Source organism: Podarcis tiliguerta, assembly GCF_965153285.1.
Source record: "Podarcis tiliguerta genome assembly, chromosome: 16".
Classification (NCBI taxonomy): Eukaryota; Metazoa; Chordata; class Lepidosauria; order Squamata; family Lacertidae; genus Podarcis; species Podarcis tiliguerta.
The window spans coordinates 12,603,133-12,627,854 of NC_139549.1; the positions used below are offsets into that span (position 1 = coordinate 12,603,133).

Here is a 24,722-nt window from a genome sequence, read left to right on the forward strand (position 1 = left end):
TGTTAAGGGTGCTGGGAGTTGTTAAGAGAGAGCCCCATTCCCCTCACAGAGCTACAATTCCCAAAGTTCCCTGGGAAGAAGGATTATTGAGTATTAAACCACTCTGGGAATTGTAACCCATTCAGGGGAAAGAGTGATGTATGGAAGTGAGAGCTGGACCATAAAGAAGGCTGATCGCCAGAGAATTGATGCTTTTGAATTATGGTGCTGGAGGAGACTCTTGAGAGTCCCATGGACTGCAAGAAGATCAAACCTATCCATTCTGAAGGAAGTCAGCCCTGAGTGCTCACTGGAAGGACAGATCCTGAAGCTGAGGCTCCACTACTTTGGCCACCTCATGAGAAGAGAAGACTCCCTGGAAAAGACCCTGATGTTGGGAAAGATGGAGGGCACAAGGAGAAGGGGACAACAGAGGATGAGATGGCTGGACAGTGCTCTTGAAGCTACCAGCATGAGTTTGACCAAACTGCGGGAGGCAGTGGAAGACAGGAGTGCCTGGCGTGCTCTGGTCCATGGGGTCATGAAGAGGCGGACACGACTAAATGACTAAACAACAACAATAATTCTCAGCACCCTTAATGAACTACAGTTCCCAGAATTCTCTGGGGGGAGCCATGACTGTTTAAAGTCCAATGAAACTGCTTGAAATAGTGCAGGCGGGGCCATTATTGCTGTTCAGAAGGGCTATAGTATCAACAAACAAACAAAAGTGGGAGAAAAATATGCCAGAACTTTTGTGGTGTAAAACATTCCTGAATTTCAGCAGGATATGCACTGCTTGGAAGGGAAGCGGTGTGGGGGACCCTCCCCCCCCCCAAAAAAAGCACCTTTGCAGGTACAAACGGTATTGAACGTGGGAAACTGTATGACTGCTCTGAACGCGAATCATCGTGAGAGTGAAATAAAAAAGAAGTCTGGAGGGGTCCTCAGTGTATGTTGTGTACATAGCCACCGATGTCAGCAAACTGAGGGGCTGCTTGTTAAAGAGGGCTGCATGCCATGCAAGCCTGAGCAAAATGAAATCTAGGTGCAAGCTGCTTTTGAGATTTAAGGTTGTCGGCCCTTTAAGGAGGCAGAAGAGTGCTGTGGCACTGGGTCATAAACATCATTAAATGTCGCTCATCGCTGATCTTAGAGTGGGATGGGAATTTCCCCAGCTTACAGCTCCTAGCCTGAGTCACTCACAACAACTACGCCATCTCCAGGGAAGAAAGGCCCAATTAGGAAAGGGAGGTTATGGCCTTTGATATCTGGATTGCAGTCCTGGCCTTCTCCTGCTCTCCTTTTCCACAGATGTGATGTTCAAAATGCTGAACAAGGTTGCGTACACACCATAAAGCACATTATAAAGCACATACCCCCCCTCCAAGAATCCTGGGAATTGTAGTTTGTCAACGGTTCTGGGAATTGTTACTTTGTGAGGAGCAAACTATAGTTCCCATGATTCTTCAGGGTTAAATCGTAGAATTGTAGAGCTGGAAGGGGTCACAATGGTCATCTAGTCCAACCCCCTGCAATACAGGAATCTTTCACCCAACGTGGCACTCGAACCCACAACCCTGGGATTAAGAGTCTCAAGCTCTACTGACTAAGCTATCCAGCCATACTCTTTCAAGGTACAACCATCTCCCTAGTCCAAAACGCAGGCCACTACACCAGACAGTCTCCATGGCCTGCGGTTGCATACTCACCATACACTGAAAGCACATATTTCCCCACAAAGAATACTAGGAACTATAGTTTAGCCCTCACAGTGCTACAGTTCCCAGCAAACTTAACAAACCGTGGTTCCCAGGATTCTTGTGGGGAAGAGGGGGAAGCCATGTGCTTTTAAAAGTATGGTGTGTCCACAGCCCAAGGCATCAGATCTCAAGCTAAAACTGTCTTCGCAGGGCTGCCGTGGGAAAGGAGGACGTCACCAGCTGTAATTTAGTGGCCAGAAAGGTCATATGTGCACCAGGAAAACCTAGAGAGAATAAAATGCTGTTGTTTTGTTCCAGGCTGGAGGGCTTCCCCTGTAGAGAGAGCGATCTCAGCCGCACCCTGCTTTCAAGAAAGTTATTTAACAGGATCATAGCGCTAAGCCAACTTGGCCGTAGTCCACGGAGGAAAGCAGCCTTCGCTTTTGAACTTCCAGGGAGTTGGGAGAGAATGTAAACACAGAGAAAGGAAGACAACAGGTCCTGACCCCACAGACGCTCTTCCTCGTCTGCGGAAGGGAAAACTGAATCACAGCCACCAAGTCACAGCGCAGAGGCGATGCTTACATCTGAGCGAACTCTGAGCGTATCTGTTTGCATAATCAGGGTGGGAAGGTTGCAAGATAAATTTAAAAACAAGATAAGTCATTATTATTTTGATGTTGCACTGGATAATGCTTATTCGACTCCCCCCCCCATGGAGATATATATACATACACACACACACATATATATATACCGTATTTTTTGCTCTATAAGACTCACTTTTTCCCTCCTAAAAAGTATGGGGAAGTGTGTGTGCGTCTTATGGAGCAAATGCAGGCTGCGCAGCTATCCCAGAAGCCAGAACAGCAAGAGGGATCGCTGCTTTCGCTGCGCAGCGATCCCTCTTGCTGTTCTGGCTTCTGAGATTCGGAATATTTTTTTTCTTGTTTTCCTCCTCCAAAAACTAGGTGCGTCTTGTGGTCTGGTGCGTCTTATAGAGCGAAAAATACGGTATATATATATATATGGGCCAGACAAAAGCTCATTGGCTTCCTTGTGTCACCTGACATCCGCTGAGTGTGGAAGCTGCAGTACCTCCTTCGAGCCAGCTGTATTGGTGGCACCCAAGCGCCAGTGGCTCCCTCTACTGGTGAACTGCCACGGCAGCACAGGCTTAGATCAGGCTTGGTCTCTGGTTCGAGACCCAAACCCTCTACGTCACCAAGGAATGCATGGCTGCTTACAACAGAGTAGCAAATACAGTGGTACCTTGGTTCTCAAACATAATCCGTTCCAGAAGTCCATTCGACTTCTGAAACGTTCAAAAACCAAGGCGCGGCTTCCGATTGGCGCAGGCGCCCCGGAAACAATAGCCGACAGCCGCATCGGACGTTCAGCTTCTGAAAAATGTTCAAAAACTGGAACACTTTCTTCCGGGGTTTCGGCGTTCAGGAGCCGAAATGTTTGTGTACCAAGGCATGCAAGAATCAAGGTTCCATTATAATACAATAATTCATGTTTCCAAATTATCAAAAGCGTTCTCCTTGACTGTAACAAAGCCTTGGCACATGTATATAAATGCCTGCTAAATGCCTTTAGACATGTAATGAATAATTTATTTTAGCAGCCTCAAAGTGCATTATTGGGGCTGTCACATAAATGTGAAACTCACACCTGTCACCTGCAGGAGGTATAATAAAAATAAGAATAATGTAATCATTTGTACTCCACCCATCTGACTGGGTTGCCCCAACCACTCTGGACGGCTCCCAACAGATATAAAAAGATATTAAGCATCAAACATTTAAAACTTCCATATATGGGGGTTCAAGTCCCCTCGCTTCTGAGTGCAACAAAGCCACTTTTTAAAAGAATTTTTGCAGTTAGGAAAGTGATGAGAAAATGCATAGAAAAACGTTGGATGAACAAATGATGAGTGGGAAGCATATCAGGATCGACGTTCAGTAAAGATAATGCTTGGTCCGACCTCCACATAAGCATCCTACAAGCAAATCAGGATGAAGGCTCAATAAAGTGTGCCCAGATGAGCCCTGTGACCCTCCAGACATTTCTGGACTACAAATCCCATCATCCCTGACCATTGGCTGTGCTAGCTGGGGCTGGTGGGAGCTGGAGTCCCAACAAAATCTGGAAGGCTATCGGCTCCCAACTCGAGGGCTAAATTGCGCATTCTGGTTCAAATGATGTCTCTCTTCAGCTCTCGGTTGCCCATCAACAACACGCAGCCCTTCCCACAAATAGCACAGGGGTCAAAAGGTGCTTTAGAGTCATGTAGGGCGGCAGAGAAGCTGTATATATAGACCCCAGGATGAGCTACACACAGACACACACACCATTCCTTTTTTTAATACAAACAATTTCTTTACTCCCACGATGGTTCTAGGGGCAATAATTTTAGCGTTCGGCTCCTTTTATGGCGAAAAGCTCTCTTCCAATCCCCAACCTCGTTTATTAACGGGGAGTTTATTTTAGTCTTGACAAGATGGCAACGTTTACTCCCGCAACGCCTAGTTCATCTTCCTCCGTTTGACACTTTCTGTGCAAGAGGGGCTGCATGCCGAATCCAATTCCATCGACTAGACACACACACCCCAGGGCCACGATCCACAGAAGACGGTCTTCAGCGGGAAAACCTCGAATAAATAAGCAGAGGATTCTGGCGGTGCAGTATCTGAAGAATTTCATCAGGGATCTTCAGCTGTCCAAGCCAAATAAATAGAGAAATAAAAATAATAATACCGCCGTCATTCAGTGAAGTTTGATTCATGCGCTTAAAACAATGAATCATGTCAGATTACAAGGCTGAATGTAAACATCTGACCAGAGGCAGCGCCCAAAGGAGACATGTTTGACTGTCTGCCAAGGTCCCACACCTAGGAACAGGAAGAGAAATTTGATTCGGTTCATATCGAAAGGCAAACGTACCTGATTTGCACTTTACAAAACAATACGAGAACAGAAACACAGCCATCTCTCGAAATTTGCACTTCTCTGAATTTCACAACACAGATCTGGACAAGTAATGTGTACAAAATTCACATACTAAAGTGTGCATGTAAATGCATATATTTGTGAAAATAACATACGAACATTGTATTGCATTAGGCAAAATTGCATATAAAAAAGTGTATATTAAGAGGAAAGTGCCTTCAAATGTTGATGAATCTTCATGAGGACTTAAAAAAATATGTATCCCAAACTGAACTTTAGACTGGAAAAGGGAGAAACTGAGAAGAACCAAAATGGATATATTTGCCCATCCCTACTTAAACCCAATTTAGAAACTTCCCTTCAGATGGCTCAGGGGTTGGAGAACTCCATAACCTTCAACATTTCTCAGACAAAAATAGGGACATCCTACCATACCCTCCAACATTTCACCAATGAAATCAGGGACGCCCTAAGGAAAAGTGGGATGTTTTGGGATCGAATCAGAAACCAGGACAGCTTCTGTGAATCCAGGACTGTCTCTGGAAAATAGGGTCTGGCAGGGTCAGTGGTGGCTGGCCGAGTAGGGTAAATGGGGCCTTGCCCCACCAACCTCTGCCTGCCCTCTCAGCCCCCCTGGGCTGCCTCCTTACTTACAATCAATCAGTACAGGGGTAGAGTTGGCTGCCAGTTTCCTCCACCTGCATCTCCGTGTTGCCCCTTGAGGAACTCATCATGGAAGAGGAGGTGGATGGGGACAAAACTAGACTGGCCGTCTCTGCCTGCCATTGCCTCTGGCTCCATCTACTGGCGGCTCCCTGTCTTCTGCCCTCCTTGACCTAATGGGTACCAGCCACCCCTGGTTGGGGGCATGGCTGGGGAAGGGGTCTGGCCTAAGGAGAGGGCCAAACAGAGAGCAGGTGGCCTCAGGTCGCCCACCACTGATGTACTATAAAATCTAAATAATAAAACACAAGAGCAAGAATTGCAAAATTAAAATGAAATGATCTGTTAGAAGACAACATTACACTGGCTGTATTTCTGTTTATTTTCTATGCTTCAGATGCAAATCCTGGGCTGTATCTAACTTAACTTGCACTCTGAGTAGACCCAATGGAAATAATGAACCTAAGCCATGCCTATTAACTTCAGCAGGCCTACTCTGTGTAGGTCTAGCATTGGCTACAACCCCTTATATTTAACCTGATCAGATTGGAGAGAATAAATGCTTTGCCTCCTGGCTCATAATCTGATATCCTAAAATCAGGCAGACCAGGCAAAAATCTAGTTTGGGTCTGATACTTAAGATATAGAAAGGTATACTATTTACAAATTATTATTGTAACTATAAGTAGCATGGATATCACTACAAACATATGCAATATACCCAACAATGATAGGGTCTGAATTTATTTTTTCTTGTACTCCCCTTTCCATAGAATTGTAGAGTTGGAAGAGACCCTGAGGGTCATATGGTCTAGTCCAGGGGTCAGCAAACTTTTTCAGCAGGGGGCCAATCCACTGTCCCTCAGACATTGTGGGGCCTGACTATATTTGAAAAAAAATAATGAACAAATTCCTATGCCCCACAAATAACCCAGAGATGCATTTTAAATAAAAGGACACATTCTACTCATGTAAAAACACGCTGATTCCTGGATCGTCCGCGGGCCAGATTTAGAAAGCGATTGGGCCTGATCCGGCCCCCGGACCTTAGTTTGCCTACCCATGGTCTAGTCCAAACCCCTGCAATGGGGGGGGATTCAAAGATACAGAAATCCCGGAAGATGGTCATCTAACCTATTTCAAAGCTTCCAAGGAAGGAGCGTCTACCCCCTTCCAAGATAGTCCGCTCCACTGTCAAACAGCTCCTAATTGCCAGATATTTCTTCCTAATGTTTAGTCAGAATCTCCTTTCTTGCCATTTGAATCTCTTGGTTTCAGTCCTACCCTCTGGAGCAGCAGAAAACAAGCATGCTCTGCCTTCCGTGAGACAGATATTTGAAGATGGCTCTCATATCACCTCTAAGCCTCCTCTTCTCTAGGCTTAGTGCCACTTAATGGTGTTTTTTTACTGTTTTATAACTTTAGCATGGTGGGACACGGGTGGCACTGTGGGTTAAACCACAGGGCCTAGGGCCTGCCGATCAGAAGGTCGGCGGTTTGAATCCCCGCAACAGGGTGAGCTCCCATTGCTCGGTCCCTGCTCCTGCCAACCTAGCAGTTCAAAAGCACGTCAAAGTGCAAGTAGATAAATAGGTACCGCTCCGGCGGGAAGGTAAACGGCATTTCCGTGCGCTGCTCTGGTTCGCCAGAAGCGGCTTAGTCCTGCTGGCCACATGACCCGGAAGCTGTACGCCGGCTCCCTTGGCCAATAAAGCGAGATGAACGCCACAACCACAGAGTCGGCCACAACTGGACCTAATGGTCAGGGGTCCCTTTACCTTTTTAACTTTAGCATAGCTGTCAACTTTTCCCTTTTCTTGTGAGGAATTCTATTCGGAATAATGGAATTTCCCTTTAAAAGGGGGAAAAATTGACAGCTAGTGAGTATATAATTAAAATTCTATTTTAAGGGGGGGGGATCTAGCTTGAATAACTTTATACAGAGGGCAGTGCAGCAAATATTGAACAAACTTCTCTTTGTCCATTAACACAAAAATGTGCTGACCCCAAAGGCACCTTAGCAAAACCTCCCAGTAGTTCCATGTCCAGACCTAGGACCTCTGCACATCCTTTGCAAGGAAAGCTTTAAGAGGCGATCACAGAAATGCTTTAAAAGGAGACAATGAACTGCGCTTAGAATATGTGAATTTTTTTAATTACTGTTATTATTTTAGAACCGACATGGACTGAGCTGCACAGGGGAAGACACCACTGAACTTGGGCTCTGACATACCATGCATTACCATAGGGTTGTGGAAAGAAACCCTGGAGAAAGCAAGATAAAGGCCAAACTGAATGTGCCGTTTTTGGAGTCTTGCTTCAACACCTGTGGATATCTGTTGTCCTGGGGAGACCTTGCCATCTAGTGGCAGGTGTGGAGAGCTGCAGGCAAAAAGCCCGTTGAAGCAATTTTCTCCTCTCCAAGCCAAATTACGAGAATGAAGGAAGGACGACTTGAGGGAAGGAAAAAGGAGAAGTGGGCGTTGCAATTTTAAATGGGCATTTCTGTGCAACTATAGAAAAGCAAGGAATTTGATACCGGATGCAGAATTCAATACACACATACCCAAATTCCACCTTTGGTTTTTTGTTTTAAGTTTCTAGAGCTTATGTTTGTCAAGATTTACCTGAACAAAACTGCCCTGGGAACATGACTGGAGAGTAGTGCAAAAAGACATAAGAAAATACTTGTGGACAATGTTAGGTAAAATTTCTGCTTGGGGTTGATGAACTCTACAATATGTTGAACTCAATTCGCGCCCCCCCCCCCCCAATATTTTTTCTTGTTTTTCATTGCTGAATGGATGTTTGCTGTGTAAGCCTGTATAGATCCATATAGGTCCATTTGCTGGATTTGCATAAGGGATGCAGGCCATAGACTAGGCCTAATGATTAGAGATAGACAGATATCGACAGATAGCACAGAGCACAACAGTGCCCACTAGAGGTTAACTATTGTATTGCTTCTCTGAGTCACATCATAGCTGTCTTGCCCCATCAATCATCGTCATAGCCAGGGTTCTCTGCGTGAACTAATGATTAACAGGGAGATGTATAAATAAATCAGAAGATGTACGCTCAAGATTCAGGTCAAACAAAACGAAGGACTTCTTCAAAGAGCACCTACAGCAGTTAAGCTATGAAGTTTGCTCCACCAAGAGGAATATGAGTATGGATAGCTTTAAAAGGGGGGTTGACAAATTCATGGCCGATCAAGCTGACAGGGGCCACCGGCTGGGATGGCTCCATTCTGCATCCATTGCTTCTGAATATCGATTGCTAGGAATCACAAGCAAGGAAAGTTGCTGTCGCTCTCAGGTCCAAGGAGCTCAGGGTGGTTTATGTGGGTCTCCCCTTTCTCATTTATTCCCCACAACAACTCTGTGAGGTAGGTTAGGTTGATTTGAGGGGCATTCGATAACTTTTTTTTTATCTGCCGCCAGACCAAAATATGAGAGACTCCTCATTTAGAGCTGTGAATTAAAGTAAATAAGAGATCTGATAAAAGTGTGGCTTTGTTTGCTCTTAGTTAACTGATACAGATTTTCTCCTATTAGAGAGTTTTAGAGTGTTAACAAATATTGATCGAAATATATCGGTTTTGATGATGGCCTGAGATTAGGAACGCCTCCGCTCAGAACAGCTGATTATGTCACCAAACTACTCACGCTTTGGGGGCGGGGGGGCAGCTTTATTTTCTTTTTCAGTGTCATCATCATCATGCTATTGCTAACCTAGGGACCTCAAATGCTGGACTCTGGACGTCTCTGGACTCTGAACCCCTGGCTGTATGAGGGGGAAAGGAACCTCCTGCCATTCAAAGGCCACAGCCCTTTGTAGGGAACCTTCTGGTCACCTGTCAGTAGTGGGTGGGGCCAAATGCAAAAGTGGGTGGGGCAGCAGACATGAGTCTTACCTTTGTACTGTAGGCCACTCACCACCCCAGAAAACAGGCTCCTCATCCTAATGAAGCCCTTACAACATGGGTAGGCAAACTAAGGCCCGGGGGCCAAATCCGGCCCAATCACCTTCTAAATCTGGCCCGCAGACGGTCCAGGAATCAGCGTGTTTTTACATGAGTAGAATGTGTCCTTTTATTTAAAATGCATCTCGGGGTTATTTGTGGGGCATAGGAATTCATTCATTTCCCCCCCAAAAAAAAATATAGTCCACCCCCCCACAAAGTCTGAGGGACAACGGACTGGCCCCCTGCCGAAAACATTTGCTGACCCCTGCCTTAAGACAATCCCAATGGAACTTAAACAAACAAAAGAGGTCTGCAAAGTGAACTCTGGGTTTTCTGAGTGGGTCTCCTTTGTCCTCCCCCCACCAAAGAAACCTACTTCATAATGGCGACTAATGTTAATTAGTTCATGGTTAGGCCTCCTGGCAAGCAAATAAGGGATTTGTTCTGCCAGAAGAGAAGAAGAAGAAGAGGAGTTTGGATTTGATATCCCGCTTTATCACTACCCGAAGTAGTCTCAAAGCGGCTGACATTCTCCTTTCCCTTCCTCCCCCACAACAAACACTCTGTGAGGTGAGTGGGGCTGAGAGACTTCAAAGAAGTGTGACTGGCCCAAGGTCACCCAGCAGCTGCATGTGGAGGAGCAGAGATGAGAACCCGGTTCCCCAGATTACGAGACTATCGCTCTTAACCACTACACCACAATGACTCTGCCCCCACAATGTGCTGCCCCCAGAAAGACTTTGCCCCCACCCTCCTGTCCTACAGATGCTGAGTTGCCTCTATAAAGTCTCCCCGCAAGGTGACTAATTCCAGAGTGTTAGTAGAGTGTTTGTTATGGGAGGGGGAATAAAGAAAAAGAAAGGAGTGCAAGCATCTCATAGCTCACTTGGTAGAGTGCGAGACTCTTAATTTCAGGGCCATGGGTTCGAGGCCCATGGGCAAAAGATTCCTGCCTTGCAAAGGGTTGGACTAGATGACCCCCGTGGTCCCTTCCAACTCTACAATTCCACGATTCTATGACAGAACATTCGCAGCTTAACTGGTGGCACAAACTGCAGCCCAACAGGTGGCTGTGCCCAAATCAACCTCTTTGTCTTTTCCTGTACCACACAGCGCATTTCCCCTTCCAAACTGGGCAACCTAGAATGCTGCTTCAGACAATTCTGGGTGCCACATCAAATACTAATAATTTTTTTTAAATTATATTGTTGAGATGGAGAAGGTGCAGAAAATAGGCAATCAGGATGCTATTGAAACATCTCCCATATTTGCGGGGGTGGGGGCTTATAATTTGTGGGTCTCTGAGGAAGCAAGACGGGTAATGGGGGGGCACGATTGAAGCGCCTATGTGGTGGAGAAATTGGACTGAGTTTTTCCCTTTTCCTGTCGAGCGGAGGCTGGTTTGTTTGGCAAATGGGGCACTGCCCCACCAACCTCAGTCTGCCCTCAGCCAGCCCCACCTGCTTTCCTTCTTTCATGCGACCAGTCCAGGAAAGTGGCCCCACCTGCCTCAGTCTCAGTGTTGCCCCTTGTAGAATTCAGCAAGAAAAAGGAGGATGGGGACAAATGTAGCATCAGCTCTGCCTGCCATTGTCTCTGGCGCCACCTACTGTTGGGCTCCATGCTGACCGCCCCATCAGACCCAATGGGCACCAGCCACCACTTTCTGTATTTCATCCAGTGGAGCTGAAAGGAGCCAATTCACTGCAGGCAAGAGAAAAGACTCGCTCCTGCACAGCACATTGTTAACGCTGCCAGCCATCAGTTTAGGGGGCTTTAAAAGGGGATTAGACAAATTCACAGAGGATAAGGAACAATGGCTACTAATCATGACGGCTATATTACCTCCAGGATCAGAGGGGGGCCGAGCCTTTGAATTACGAGTTGCTTGGGATCACAAGCAAGAGAGGGTTATGGCACCCATGTTCTGCTTGCATAGAAACAGAACAGTAGAGTTGGAAGGGACCCCGAGGGTCATCTAGTCCAACCCCCTGCAATGCAGGAATCTCAGCTAAAGCATCCACGACAGATGACCATCCAACCTCTGCTTAAAAACCTCCAAGGAAGGCAGGCCACAGATGCTGATGTTTTCAAAACGCAACCTCTCGTTCTGGAGAAGATTTAGGTTCCAAGGAAGGAAGCCACACGGGTCACACTGAGGATCAGCCTGCAGAGGAAATGGGGAGCAATTGTCAAATGTGCAGAAATGTAATTTGAATTTGCATCCAGGAGCACATCATGCAAAATGGCCTCAGTTTCCCTGGGTCCTGGGTTCTTCAATTTAAAAGATCTCGAAAAGCAAGTGGTGGGGGCAAAAATCTCTGCCCAAAATGCCAAAGAGCTGCTGCCAATCTCTCCTATACTAGCCAACGATCTGACTCAAACTTCCTATGTCCAGAAGTGTGCCTTGCAGCTGCTGCTGCTGCTTCCCCCAACTCTGGCAGGAAGTGGCTGAATTAAGCTTCTGTTGGGACCCAAACCACGTGGTCCAACTCTCTCCCCCCCGCCAAGAGTCTTGTATCTTAAAGCCACAGAGGTATTTTTTTTAAAAAAATTGGCATTCGATCACACGGTATAAGCTTGTTTCCAGTCTCCTGCTTAGGCAATGCTGGGACCTTGAGATTAAAACTCAGATCCAGCACTTGACGAGAGTCTGCCTTTCATTTGTGCATTTCACTGTGCAGAGAGGAGAAAGCCCTGTGGGGTGTCGGTAACAGAGATTATGCCCTTCCAAATACCAGTTTCTCCCAATCCACTGATTTTTTATTTATTAAAAAAGCTACAAAGAAACCGACCAACCGTCTCTTATTCCAGGATAATAGCCTGTTGGATATCTGCCTGATGTGATGCAGTGAAAAGCATGCTGTGTTTTTTGCAGTTAGTGTTTTTATGTTGTAACCGCCCTGAGACCTGCGGGGATAGGGCAGTACATATACACAATTAATTAATTAATTAATTAATTAATTAATTAATTAATTGGATTATAGGCGCCCCTGCAGAACAAAAAAAGGGGCATCTTTCTCAAGAATAAATGCAGATATAGTTAAGATAAGCAATTGTTGCTTTGGGGCATTGCTCTAATCTTCATTTTTAAACCACAATCTGCTTAGAGTTGAAATCTGAGTACCTTGTTAGCTGATAGTGAAGGGGATTAAGGGAAGTTTATCCGGAGTCAATAATCAGGATTAAAAACAATACCATGATGTGTATCCAAACCAAGGCAAAGGGTGACAACATCCTAAACACAACAAAACCCCTCCCCAGAACCAGATGAATCACAGTACTGGAAGCGCCAGGGTTACAGGCTGACCCTTCCCCTTTTAAAACACCACCCTGGAGTTTTCCAGATTTGGAAATCATATTTAAATCGGACAAACATGCCTGTTGCAGAATGGCAGAAGAAGGATGCAATGAGACTTTGCGATTGGATTGGGGTAGAAGTGGAGTGATGGGGGGGGGGTGTTTGTTTGCTTGCTTTGCAGAAATAGCCCCCCACCCCACTTAACTGAAAAGCTCCACAAGACTCCTCCTTTAACCAAAGTGGCTTCAGTTTTGTCTGTATACGTCACATATACACAGACAGACAAAATTTGTGTATACATTAGAAAGCATACGTTCTTCCAAAATGTCTGTACAGACAAAATGATTCAGCACATATCATTATCATCACCAACACACACACACACACAATTCATATATATACATGATGTAGTTGATGCATGAAAAATGTATCCATCTGCCTGAAATGACATCCATATTTGTGCCTATCTGGACTAGCATATTTGTATACATGTATATATTTTACCGAGTGAAATAAGCAAGCATGCGTCTGTGTACAGAGACTCACAGTGCATTTTTGGGCTGTAGTAAACTGAGTTTCATTCACGGTTGTTGAAATTTCATACATACTTCTATCATTATATTGCATCATAAATAATGGCTTGCACCAACTAAGTTCTACTTTGAGTAAACCCATGGAAATCAATGGGCGCAAGTGAATCATGCCTCTTCATCTTAATGGGTTTACTCTGAGTAGGACTGACATTGGATACAAACATTGGATCACACGCACTTGCACTTCATTATTCCATTTTTGTTCCAACAGGCTTTTCCAGCTGGCTAAATGAGCCTTTGCCCATGAGTGCCTGTTTTGTATCCTTCTTATTTTGTTTTATTATTATTAACATCTATTTATATGGCTCTGTGCACAATAAAAAAAAGCAATTCCTCTCCAAATCTCATATAATCTAACACCATTTAAACGCATCTGCTTTTCCCCTGCTGTTTCTGTTCTTTATTGTACATCGCCTTGAGACAATTGTGTAGAAGGCTACGAATAGATTAATAATAATAATAATACATCTTTGGATATGTAAGAAAAAAATATGTTTCTGTGTCTAAATCTCTCTCTCACACACACACACACACACACACAATTTGTGGTTCAGAACTACCCCTGCTGCTATTGATGTCCTGACATTCACGTGGACGCCTTAACAGCATCCATACGATGCCATTCAGGTCACAAGCATTAACCTAATAAACAAATGAAGCCATTAAACTAAGATTAACCTGATGGAAGCTAATCCACCCGCCCCTCCTCTCTTCCAACAAGGCGCGCGGAGAGATAGAGATCAAAGCGATTGACAAAGTGGAATTTTCAAACCATTGTGGCAAAGCAGACAGAAATTGGTGGATGTGCGTGTGTGTGTTTGTGTGTGACAACCGGGCACACCCTTTTGATAAGAGAATAGATTGAGGAGTGGGCGGAGGGGGTGGGGGAGAAAACATGTCTCCAGACAGGAGATCTGAAAGGGGGGGTGCATTGGGGTGGGGCAAACTGGGGGGGATGGATGTGGTATCAAAGAGAGAGGCGGGCGCCCAGCCGGCCAGCCCTGGGGGTGGTCAGGCAGGGCAGCTGGAGAGGGAGAGAGACGTGCTGGCCCTTTAAGGGGGCGGGGTGGGGTGCGGGGGGGGGGAGCGGGGAGACGGAGCCAGCGCAGCAGCAGCAGCAGCAGCGGGACAAAGGGCCGAGGCGAAAGCGGATCGGAACCCGGACTGGATCTGCTTGGCTTAAGGAACTCCTGAAGCGGAGTGAAGCAATCGCGCCCGGAGGGAGGATCGGGTGGGCGGAGGGAGGGAGAGAGTCGAAACCGGTTTCCAGTTTTGCAAACAAAGAGGAGGAGGAGAGAAAGAAAGGCGGAGTTCGGGATTCCGGTTCTGGTTCGGCGCCGAGTTATTGCCCTTGTGTGTAAGGAGAGGCCAGATCCAGATCCTGTCGCACGTGCCGCAAGGAGCAGCGATCCAGCAAACCAAACCAAATAAAGGACCCCCCGCTTCCTTCCCTGGGTTCGGACTGCACGTGGCGCTAGTCCTCTTGAGGCTCGGTTCTGGGCAGACTTCGCATCGAGCTCTCTCTCTCTCTATCTCTGCCTGCCCCTCCCTCTCGGGTTTTGGTTCAGCCGTGTGGGGTTTGGGTGGGGAAGCCCAATCCGGTGCTGGGGCTACTTCTGGATCCAACCCGGGGGTCCCCACCACGTGGCGTCGGGGAAGGAAAAGAAGACAAAAGGAAGACTCGCCAAGGCAGGAAGCGGAGTCAGCGATTCCGTGTGTGTGTGTGCGGTTGATCCGCGCTCGCTTTCCTTCGCGCGCTCCGGTTCCGATCCGGTTCGGATGGCGGCGCCTTGCAGCCCAGAGAGCGGCCCCCCGGCAGCTGCGGGGACGGGGCCCCGGGTGTATTTCCAAAGCCCCCCGGCGGGAGAACCGGCCGCAGAGGAAGAGGAGGGCCCGGTCCGGCGCCAGGGGCGGGTGACGGTGAAATACGATCGCAAAGAGCTCCGAAAGAGGCTCCACTTGGAAGAATGGATCTTGGAACAGCTGACGGTCCTCTATGACTGCCAGGTAAAAACTCCGAAATCCTCTCCTCGCACGGGTTTCCCTACAATCCCTTCAAATTTAGCCTCCTTCCATCATTCAGGTGCTAGATCGCGGCCCCTATAACCCAGACCCACTTTATCCCCTTAATGTGTGTGGAGCCTGTTACATGAATTTCAACTGCCCACCCAATGAATCTTGTTCCTACAGTTGCAGGCTTTGTGCTACTCCCCCCCCTCCCCACAAAAATTACTTGTAATAATTTCCTTTTTAAGGTCTCTGCCCCCAGGAACTTGCTCAATCCTGAGGAAGGAAAAGGTTTATGGACCCCAAAGTATACCCTATGCCCCAATACCATCTTGATCTGGAGGGCAGGCCTCCTGGTCACATAAACATAACCTTTACAATAATATTATTTCCCATCGCAGCAGTACAAAGAAAGTGGTGGATAACAAAGAATGAATGAGACGCTGTCTAGAAATGCAGGCTTGACTTTCAACTCCATGCCCCTGCCACCTCCCAGAAAAGTCCCTGAAAACCCGGCCCTTTTATGTTGGTGTCCCCCAAATCCACTCTTCCGGAGACTTTAATGTCTCCAGCTCCTCCACCCTGTTACATCCTCCTTATAACCCAGCTTAGATCCTAGATCAGCTCACACAGCCTCTTCCCACCCCACCTTGTCCCCCCATATATGCTGCCCCATTACCCTCCAATGCAGCCCGGGTTCAGGGAGTGGCTACTCAGGAACTCCCACCCCCGTTTCCTGGTTCTTTTGTTGTCAGGTATTGTGCAGGCTCTGAAAAGGGACATTGAGGACTAGTGACCCGCAGAGTGGGGGACTCACTCCTTGGCAAATTCCACCCACTGAATCTGGGGACCGTTTCTAACCCAACTTACACCCCATATGCAGCCCCTGCCCTGTCCCAAGCTACAGGCCTTCCCCCTCTCTGCAGCCCCAAGAACAAACGCCCTTAGTTTTTGGAAGGCCCCCCCATTTCCATTGAGTGGGCCCGATGCCACCCATCCCATTTTTTACTCCTCCCCAAACCCACACTTGGGTGCTTGTTCCCCCCCTCAGAACCACAGACAAATTTGTGGTTTCAAGGCCTGCTCCTCTCCAGAGAAAATGGTTTCCACAGACCAGAAGAAAACTCTTTCCCCATCCCACCAAACCCAACTTTTATTCGTTTATATTTTTAATTTAAAAGGGCATTATCTAGCGATTTTTGGCTCACCAGGGCATCTTGTGTTCCCCTTATCTCCGCTGGGCATTTGACCCTGTGCCAGTTTTCCTCTTTCCGCTTGCCAAATTTTGGAGCATACGCTTCAGAAGTGACCACATGCCCAACAAAATGCTTCACCCTCTCCCTCCCGCCCCAAGATTCTCCGGTTCTTCTTCCCTGCCCTGAAGACTGGAGAGATGGTGATGCCAGGACCCCTGCTTTTATTCCCCACCCCCTCCAACTAATGGTGAAGGTCACTTAAGGTCAGAGATACTCAAAGGCCTTCATGGGGCCTGTGTTCAAATCCTTCTTTCCCCCAACCCCTCTTGAAAAAGAGCAAGGGGAGGGAATTATCCTCTCCTGATTTTGCAGCATTGGGGGTGGGTGGAGGGATTGTGCCTGGGGAGTGGCGTTCCCCACCCTCTCTGCTGTGGATGCTATGCCGTTCTGGGTTTGGAAGTGTGGCCTTAGGCCGCAAATGCAGCTGTCTCTTGAGAGGAGCAGCTGTCTTTTAAGATACGGCTTTTCTTTTTCTTTCTTTAATGCTGCAAGATGCTTGTTGCCAGAAACCTTAAGGGGAAAATGGGTGGGTGAGATTGAAACCAAGTAGGGGTGTGGGCGGTTGATGGCACTAACCCTGCCCCCCCCCCCACGGACTTGCGGCCAAGGTAGCATTCGAACGAGAGACCAGTGTCTAATTTTTTTACTGTCCAGGCCGCAGCGGCAGGATCAACTTTCTGTCTGCCCTCTCCTTGTGTGTGCCTGCACACACACACACACACACACACACACACACCCGCCTGCCAAATGTCATCTGGCAGCTGGCCAGCCCGCTTACTGGGGTGGGGGGGATTTAGCCGGCCATATGGGGCTTGCGTCTGAGTAGGCTAATGGGGCAGTAAGTAGCTAGTCAAGAGGGTCCGAAGAGGAGCCGCTGGGTCCTTGCAAAACAAAACACACACTAGTTGATTCACAAATGCCAGGGGGAGTGTGTGCGTGACCCAGTTACCTTTGCCCTTGTTCTGCGGCTGAGAACGTACCTCAGCTGTTTGAATTCTCCTTTGCATCCCTCAATGACTCCCTTGTTACCAGGCTGTGCCTTTCGGCTGGAGGTACCAGTCAGGGCAAGTCCGGCGTGGATTTAGCAGGGAGCTTAAAGGAGCTTAGGGTTGCAGCCAACGCAGCCCTGCTCAGAGTAGACTCGCTGAAATTATTATTTATTAGATTTTTATACCGCCCTACATCAGAAGGTCTCAGGGCGCTTCACAATATTAACATGAATGGACTTGCACTGCTCAGTGCCTTTTATCTGTTTCAATAGGTCTGCTCTGTAGTAGGATTAACCCCACTTACAACCCTTAATCTGCAACCCCACTTACCTGGGAGAAAGCCCCACTAAATTATTATTAGTAGTAGTACTATTATTATTATTAATCAATTAAATTTGTATACCACCCTGTACTCCGGTCTCAGGGCGGTTACAATGTAACATTACAATACAAAAACACAAAATAAATAATAAAAACAAACAAACCCCTTATTGGGGTTGTTCCCCAACACATTTTAAAAGGATGTCAGTCAGCCAAAGGCCTGGTTAAAGTGGAACGTTTTCTCTGGTCACCTAAAAGTGTCTAATGAAGGGTCCAGTGGGGCCTCCTTCTGAGTAGACTTGGTTAGGAGCCAGCTGCTGGGGTCTCCAGCTGTTTTTGGACTACAGTTCCCATAATCCCTGGCCACTAGTCCTGCTAGCTAAGGATGATGGGAGTTGTAGTCCAAAAACAGCTGGAGACCCCCATTTGGGAAACCCAGGACTAGATGATCCTCAGGGTCCCTTCCCACTCTCTGATGAGTAGCATGTACGGGAAGCATTTCAAGCACATGGTTCCTCCCCCCCCCCCCCCGAATCATGGGAACTGTAGTTTGTTGCAGGTACTGGGAATTGCAGCTCTGTGGCAGGGGGAAACTACATTTCCCAGGATTCTTTGGAGGAAACCATGACAGTTAAAGTGACACAAACATGCTTTAAAGGTGTGGTTGCGGATGCCAAACTCTTCTAAGATGGTGCCTACCATCCATATTTTGTTTTCCTTCAAAAATGACTTCCAAAACCTTCAAAACTGCTGTCCAATAAATAAATGCTTTACACAACAGGTTGTGGTTTCCCCCCACCCACTTACTCTAACTGATGAACTGACTAAAAGTCCTCTCAGGGAGGCGAGGCCTCTCTGCTACCCTAAAGCCTGGGGAATTAAGATCTGCCTCCAGTTGCCCCCAGATTGCCTAGAACTCCCTCTAATAACAAACTCTGGCTAGTGAGGAAAAAAGACGAGGCTTTTGGGGGAACCCCAAGATTTCTGAAACTACAAAGAAAAATTGTGGGGAACCTAAGACAGCACACCATCCACCTCCCCAAGCAATCCCAGAGTTCCTGTTGGCATGGAGTATCCTGGAAAGGGCATGGCTGGCTAGCTGGCCAGCCACGTTTTGTTACCACTCTTGAGTACCTCTTGAGTGCTAAGCACTGTACACAGGACCAAAGCCTGGTGTATAAGGGCAGCAAAATTAGGTGGTTTGAGAACATTTTCTGCCTTGATGACGTGCATCAAAAGGGTATGTGGAGGAGGGCATTGAAATGATCCGCTCCTTCCCACCTCCTTTTTCAGTGCCAGTGTAGGATTAGGCCACAGACCGGCATCCTCCTGACCTAGAAGGTTCAACTGTTCAACTTTTAAAACAGTTGAAGCCAGGAAAGGAGGGAATGACAATGATTAATCACATGACCAGCACAGCCTTCCCAGTTAGGGACTAGAGGGTGGAAGCCTTAACATTGTAGCTGCTTGATGGGGTGTGGGAATGCCTGCCCCCAAATGAGCTGAATCCCAAAAGGGGGGGGGGGGGATGTACACACACACAAACAAAACTTGTAGCAGATGAGTGTGGCAAGGATTCCAGTCCTGGGAAGTCTGGAAACAAAATCCTCAATGACATCCCTCTCCTTGAGAAGGCAGAGAGAAAACAACTTCTTATACCCAACTGGTCCTCAAATTGCCTCTGTCTATGGGGCAGGGAGATGCCCTTTTACTAGACACCTTAAAAAGGTAAAGGGACCCCTGATCATTAGGTCCAGTTGTGGCCAACTCTAGGGTTGTGGCGCTCATCTCGCTTTACTGGCCAAGGGAGCTGGCGTACAGCTTCCGAGTCATGTGCCAGCATGACTAAGCCGCTTCTGGCGAACCAGAGCAGCAAACGGAAATGCCGTTTACCTTCCCGCCAGAGCAGTACCTATTCATCCACTTGCACTTTGATGTGCTTTTGACCTGCTAGGTTGGCAGGAGCAGGGACCGAGCAACAGGAGCTCACCCCGTCGCGGGGATTCGAACCACTGACCTTCTGATGGGCAAGTCCTTGGCTCTGTGGTTTAACCCACAGCGCCACGCGCGTCCCTACTAGACACCTTACCAATGCTGAAATTATATGGAGAGGTAGGTAGGGGGTGAAGTACCCCCTCCCCACAGCATCCTAAAAGGGGTCGCATTGTTCCTGTAATCTGAAAACTCTGCCATTTATTATACAATTTGAGTTCATTTGAATCTCGCACTCTCAGCCTGCCCCCCCCCCCGCCAATCCACTGCCCTGGGTAAGGTTTTTACATGCAGAACTCCTTTCAAGCTCCAGCTACACACACACACACACACACACACCTCTTCAAACAATAAAATGACTGGATTCCTGGCAGGTTCTTCTCTTTGTCTTCTTATAGGAAGAGGAGATTCCGGAGTTAGAAATAGATGTTGACGAACTCCTGGACATGGAGAGTGATGAGTCTCGGAGCGCCCGAGTGAAGGTAGGAGCTGTGAAAGCTGGGTTGAAAAGGGGGGGGTGTCCCTTCCTTCTCCACAGCCCCCCCCTAGAAAAGGAGGGGTTGAGAGGAGGGGCCCCCGTGCGCTGCCTGGGAAGACCAGATGCTGTTTTCGCACGATGGCAGCCAAGCAGTGGGTGGGCTGTTCTGGTCAGCAATCTGGAGACCATACGTATCTGCCAATATTTCTTTATATATAAATAAAAAGAGTGGCCTTCTGTTGCTGCCATAAACACTCAGGATTTGGCTAGAGATTAAGGGTGAGTTTTAGACTGGGATTTCTATTTTTGGAATGTATCAGAAATGGGGAACCTACCGATGTCACCAGGCTCCCATCAGCCCCGCTTAGCGTCACCAGTGGGTTTGGGGGTGATGGCAGTACAGCGACTTATCGGGAGGGCACGGGTCCCCCCATACCTGCTCTACCACCAAGCTGTGGGTCTTCCCCTAAAAATTTACGATCCAAGTCCTCATGGTTCTCAAAATAGGAAAATGGGAATCTGGTTCATGTGGAGTCAGACTATTAGTCTATCTAGGTCAGGGCAGCCAACACTGGCTGGCAGCTGCTCTTCAGGGTTTCAGATGGGGTTCTCTCCCAGCCCTGCCATTAGGGATTGAACCTGGGACAAGGCCTGTCCCTCAATGAGATCTGGGCGGACAGGGCTTCCTGCTTGTCCAAACCTTTGGCATCTAAATTTATCTTTTCTTTTTCCAAAAAAACAGGAGCTCCTGGTTGACTGTTACAAACCCACAGAGGTGAGTGCTTGCCTGCCTGCCCTGAGTCCAACCCCATCCCGCTTTTCCCATGACCCCTTAAATGCTCCCACATCCTTCCCTTTGAGAAGCTCCCCCATGTCCCAGCCCTCCCCTTCGCAGCTGCTTTCTTGGCAGATCAGGAGAGCAGCAGCAGCTGCCTCTGCCCAGCGCCAGCTCCCAATCTTCTCCTGTTCCTTCCTTCTCTCACAGCAGGGAGGAGAGTCCCCTCCCATTCTGGCACCTGTTAGGGGAGGGGCTACTCAGCTGTCTCCCCTCCTCACCCTCCCTTTTCCCCTGGCAGAGAGATTTCAGGGAAGGATCTCAATCGTCACCGAAAGCTGCTGGTTTCATCACAGAATGGGAGGCGTTGCTTGCGTTTGTCGTTTCTGCCCCTGGGGTGGAAGTAGGCAAGAACTGTCTTGCTGGATCAGGCAGCTCAAGGGTGGGCAACCGCAGGCCCTGCTGCCTGGCCTGCCAAGGCCTCTTTGTCTGGCCCTTGGGATGCTCCCCAGGCCCTGCACTGGCTTGACTCCCCCTTCCAGCTCTTCCGCCTGGCTGGAAGAGAGATCATGACTCTTGCTTGCCTGGCCGCAGAGAGCTGTCCTGGTAGGAGGCTCTGAGTTTTGTGGGGCTGGGCAAAGATAAAGAGTCTGTTGCCCCATGCACCCATGGCCATGTGGCCCCCAGAAGGCGGCTCCCAAGGAAATCGGCCTCAGGGCTGGGAAAGTTTTCCCCATCCCTGGCCTAGATTCCAGTGCAGTTCCTAGATTTCCAGCAAGTTAAGAAGCCGGCAAGCCGGGGCATGAAGGCAGTGCTCTCCCTGCCCATTTGTTGCCTGAGTTTGCAACACTCCAGTGTACTGCATCTGAAGCTGGAGGCTCTAGAGCCTTTAAAGCGAACAACAATGAGCAAAGAATCACTTTGCTGTGAATTACAGTGGTGCAGCAATGAAACTGCCAGCACATTTGCAAAGCTTACCAGGGACCAGTGTGGTTTCAGATTGGATGGGGAAGCGTGTGTTGCGATTGCTGCATGGGGGGGGGGGGGTTTCGGACTGGATGACCCTCAGGGTCCCAACTCTCCTCCTTGCTAGTTTTTATCAGCCAAGGGAGGCACGGATCCAGGGCACTGACCGACCCAAACGCCTTGTCCACATCTGAGCCTTACTGACTGAAACTCCTCCGACACAACAGGACCAGGCAGCGCTCTGGGCACCCTGTGAGATTTCATCTGCTTTAAGATCTCGGTGGATGCCATTGATTTTATTCTCAAAATGCTTTGCCAACAAGTCTGGCCAGACTGTAAGAGTCCCCTGCACCACCTGGAAAAGTTCTGCCAATGAGGATGCAATGGAGGCAGTCAAGTATGCCTTCTTTGTTGCCTCTACTACCACTAAGCAGGCTCAAGTATGAGCCCTCAGCAGTGTTTGATCTGAATCTTTCCATGCAGATACCTCTAGAACTTCACCAGCAGGATGCAAAGATGCCTGCCAGACTTTGTTTGTCCCCGGTGCCTGCATTTCAGGGGTAGACTGCCTCTGTTTGTGGAGGTTCTGCTTGGATGTAATAACACATTTAAAGCAGAGGAGAGGAACTCTTCTCTTTTTTAATCTGAGGGTCACATTGCAGGCTGTACCTCAGGTTAAGAACTTTGCTTTAGGATGAGAACAGAAATCACACGGCGGCAGCTGGAGGCCTCAGGTTAAGAACAGTTTCAGGTTAAGAACGGACCTCCAGAACAAATTAAGTTCTTAACCTGAAGCACCACTTTAGCTAGTGGGGCCTCCTGCTGCCGCCGCGCTGCCTGAGCAAGATTTCTGTTCTCATCCTGAAGCAGAGTTCTTAACCAGAGGTACTATTTCTGGGTTAGCGGAGTCTGTAACCTGAAGCGTATGTAACCCAGGGTACCACTGTATAAGCAGAGCCAGAAGCAAAAATGGACAGGGCAACAGATGTGTACATTCCAGCCACATAAGACCAAGCAAGCAAGAAGCATTATCACAGTTCCAAGTTTCCTCACCCGCATTAAAACCTTCTGGGCTAATGGGTCTCTTGTGATGCAAGTTCCAAAAGTTAATGATGCACTGAATTATTGGGGGGCGGAGTTAAAATACGCAGCCAGCTCGAGTCTACAGTTGTGTACACACTGTATGCTTAAAGCACCCAATTCCTCCCCCCACCCAAAAAAAGGAACTCTGGGCACTGTAGTTTACCCCACACTGAGCTACAATTCCCAGCACCCTAAGCAAACTAGAGTTCCCAAGATTCTTTCCCCCCTGTATGTACGCAACCTAAAAGGGCAGATTAGAGATCTGGTGCCTATGCCTTCTGCATTGACTCTGGGTTCCTCGCTGACGCCCCACCCTTTCCTCCTCTCCCCGGCCTCCTGTCGCCCACCAGGTTTTTGTTGCCGACTTGTTAGACAAGATCCGTGGGATGCAGAAGCTCAGCACTCCACAGAAGAAGTGACTTGCCACTGGTGTGATGATCTCCCATCGCTGCCCTCCTTCCTCTTTGGAGAGTTTGTCATTGAGACTCTGGCTGCTGGCTGGGTTGGAGAGGGAGAAGGGAGCTTTTCAGGGGTCCAGTGGAGAACCAGCTACTGCCCTTATAAGAGAAGACCTTCCCTTTTTGGTGGGATTGCCTTGATAATCAAAACCATCTGGACACCTTTTTAGCAATACCAAGCTGCTCCTTCCTGTCCGTCACCCTCCTCCACCCGTGAGCGTCAGAGGAGGGGAAGAGGAACGTCAGTTTTCCAGGGGAAGAGAAAGAGGGGTAGGATCCTGAGAAATCCTTTTTTTTTTTTTTTTTTTTAGAACGTTTGGGTTGGTTTTTTTTTTTTAATTATTTGCGTTTTTATATAAATTTAATAAAAATGCTTTGAGAACAAGGGTCTGGTTTCTGCTTTAGGGGACGGAAGCGTGCGCTAGGGCAGACGAGTATTTGCGTACGTGTATTTTAAAAAAAACCTTTTCACTTTTAAAAAGGGAAAGCAGTGTTATGCAAGAAAGTAGTGTGGCAGGCCTTGGGGGTGAGAACTTGGGTTCAGATATTTACTTGACCAGGAAAATTAACGTGCAACCTTGGCCAAATTATTTCACCTTAGCCTACAGCAGGCATAAGCAAACTCGGCCCTCCAGATGTTTTGGGACTACAACTCCCATCATCCCTCGCTAACAGGACCAGTGGTCATGGATTATGGGAGTTGTAGTCCCAAAAATACCTGGAGGGCTGAGTTTGCCTATGCCTGGCCTACAGTCTACCTCGCAGGGTGGCTTTTAGGATGAAATAGAAGGGTGAGGAAGAGAGAGAAAAGAGGGCCGCAGCCGCTGTCTTTAGTAAAAAAGGCTATAAAAAGGAATACCTGCTTGTCGCTTAATATTCATTACCAGTACTAGTAAAAACTGAAGTTTTGGAGATTTTTGGTTTGCTTAGTCTGGTGAATTGGGAGGACATTTGCGTCACTCCCTGGCCGAGTCTGTAGGACTGGAGTGAGGGCGGGGGGAGAATCCAGGTTCAACTCCCTTCTTGGCCAGAAAACGGAATAGTGACCCTGGGCAAGTCACTTTCTCAGCCTATGACCTATCTTGCAAGGCAATTGTTGGGGGTGGAGAGTGCTATGGACACTGCCTTTTGCTCATTGAATATGAATGAAATAATACCCACTTCTGGCTTATCATTGTCACTCATACTAGTGAAAAACAGAAGTGTTTTGGAGATTTTTGGACCAGCTAGGCTGGT

General features: G+C 47.9%; 1 protein-coding gene and 1 long non-coding RNA gene across 3 annotated transcripts; one reads left to right on the forward strand and one right to left on the reverse strand.

Moving 5' to 3' along the window:
* Positions 1 to 4,410: 4,410 nt before the first annotated feature.
* On the reverse strand, positions 4,411 to 14,972 carry LOC310667053. Of its 2 annotated transcripts, none has more exons than XR_014506149.1 (3): positions 14,847 to 14,972; positions 11,310 to 11,434; positions 4,411 to 4,579 (listed from the first exon to the last, which is right to left on the reverse strand). It is a non-coding gene; the product is annotated as an uncharacterized lncRNA (long non-coding RNA). The 2 variants fall into 2 exon arrangements; XR_014506150.1 differs by having other exon boundaries at positions 11,113 to 11,434.
* Positions 14,225 to 23,871, forward strand: PPP1R14B (protein phosphatase 1 regulatory inhibitor subunit 14B). The gene is made up of 4 exons (XM_083418693.1): positions 14,225 to 15,168; positions 20,125 to 20,208; positions 20,947 to 20,979; positions 23,379 to 23,871. The coding sequence occupies exons 1-4, from the start codon at positions 14,941 to 14,943 to the stop codon at positions 23,445 to 23,447; spliced, it is 414 nt and encodes a 137-aa protein (XP_083274819.1). The 5' UTR covers positions 14,225 to 14,940; the 3' UTR covers positions 23,448 to 23,871.
* Positions 23,872 to 24,722: the final 851 nt, after the last annotated feature.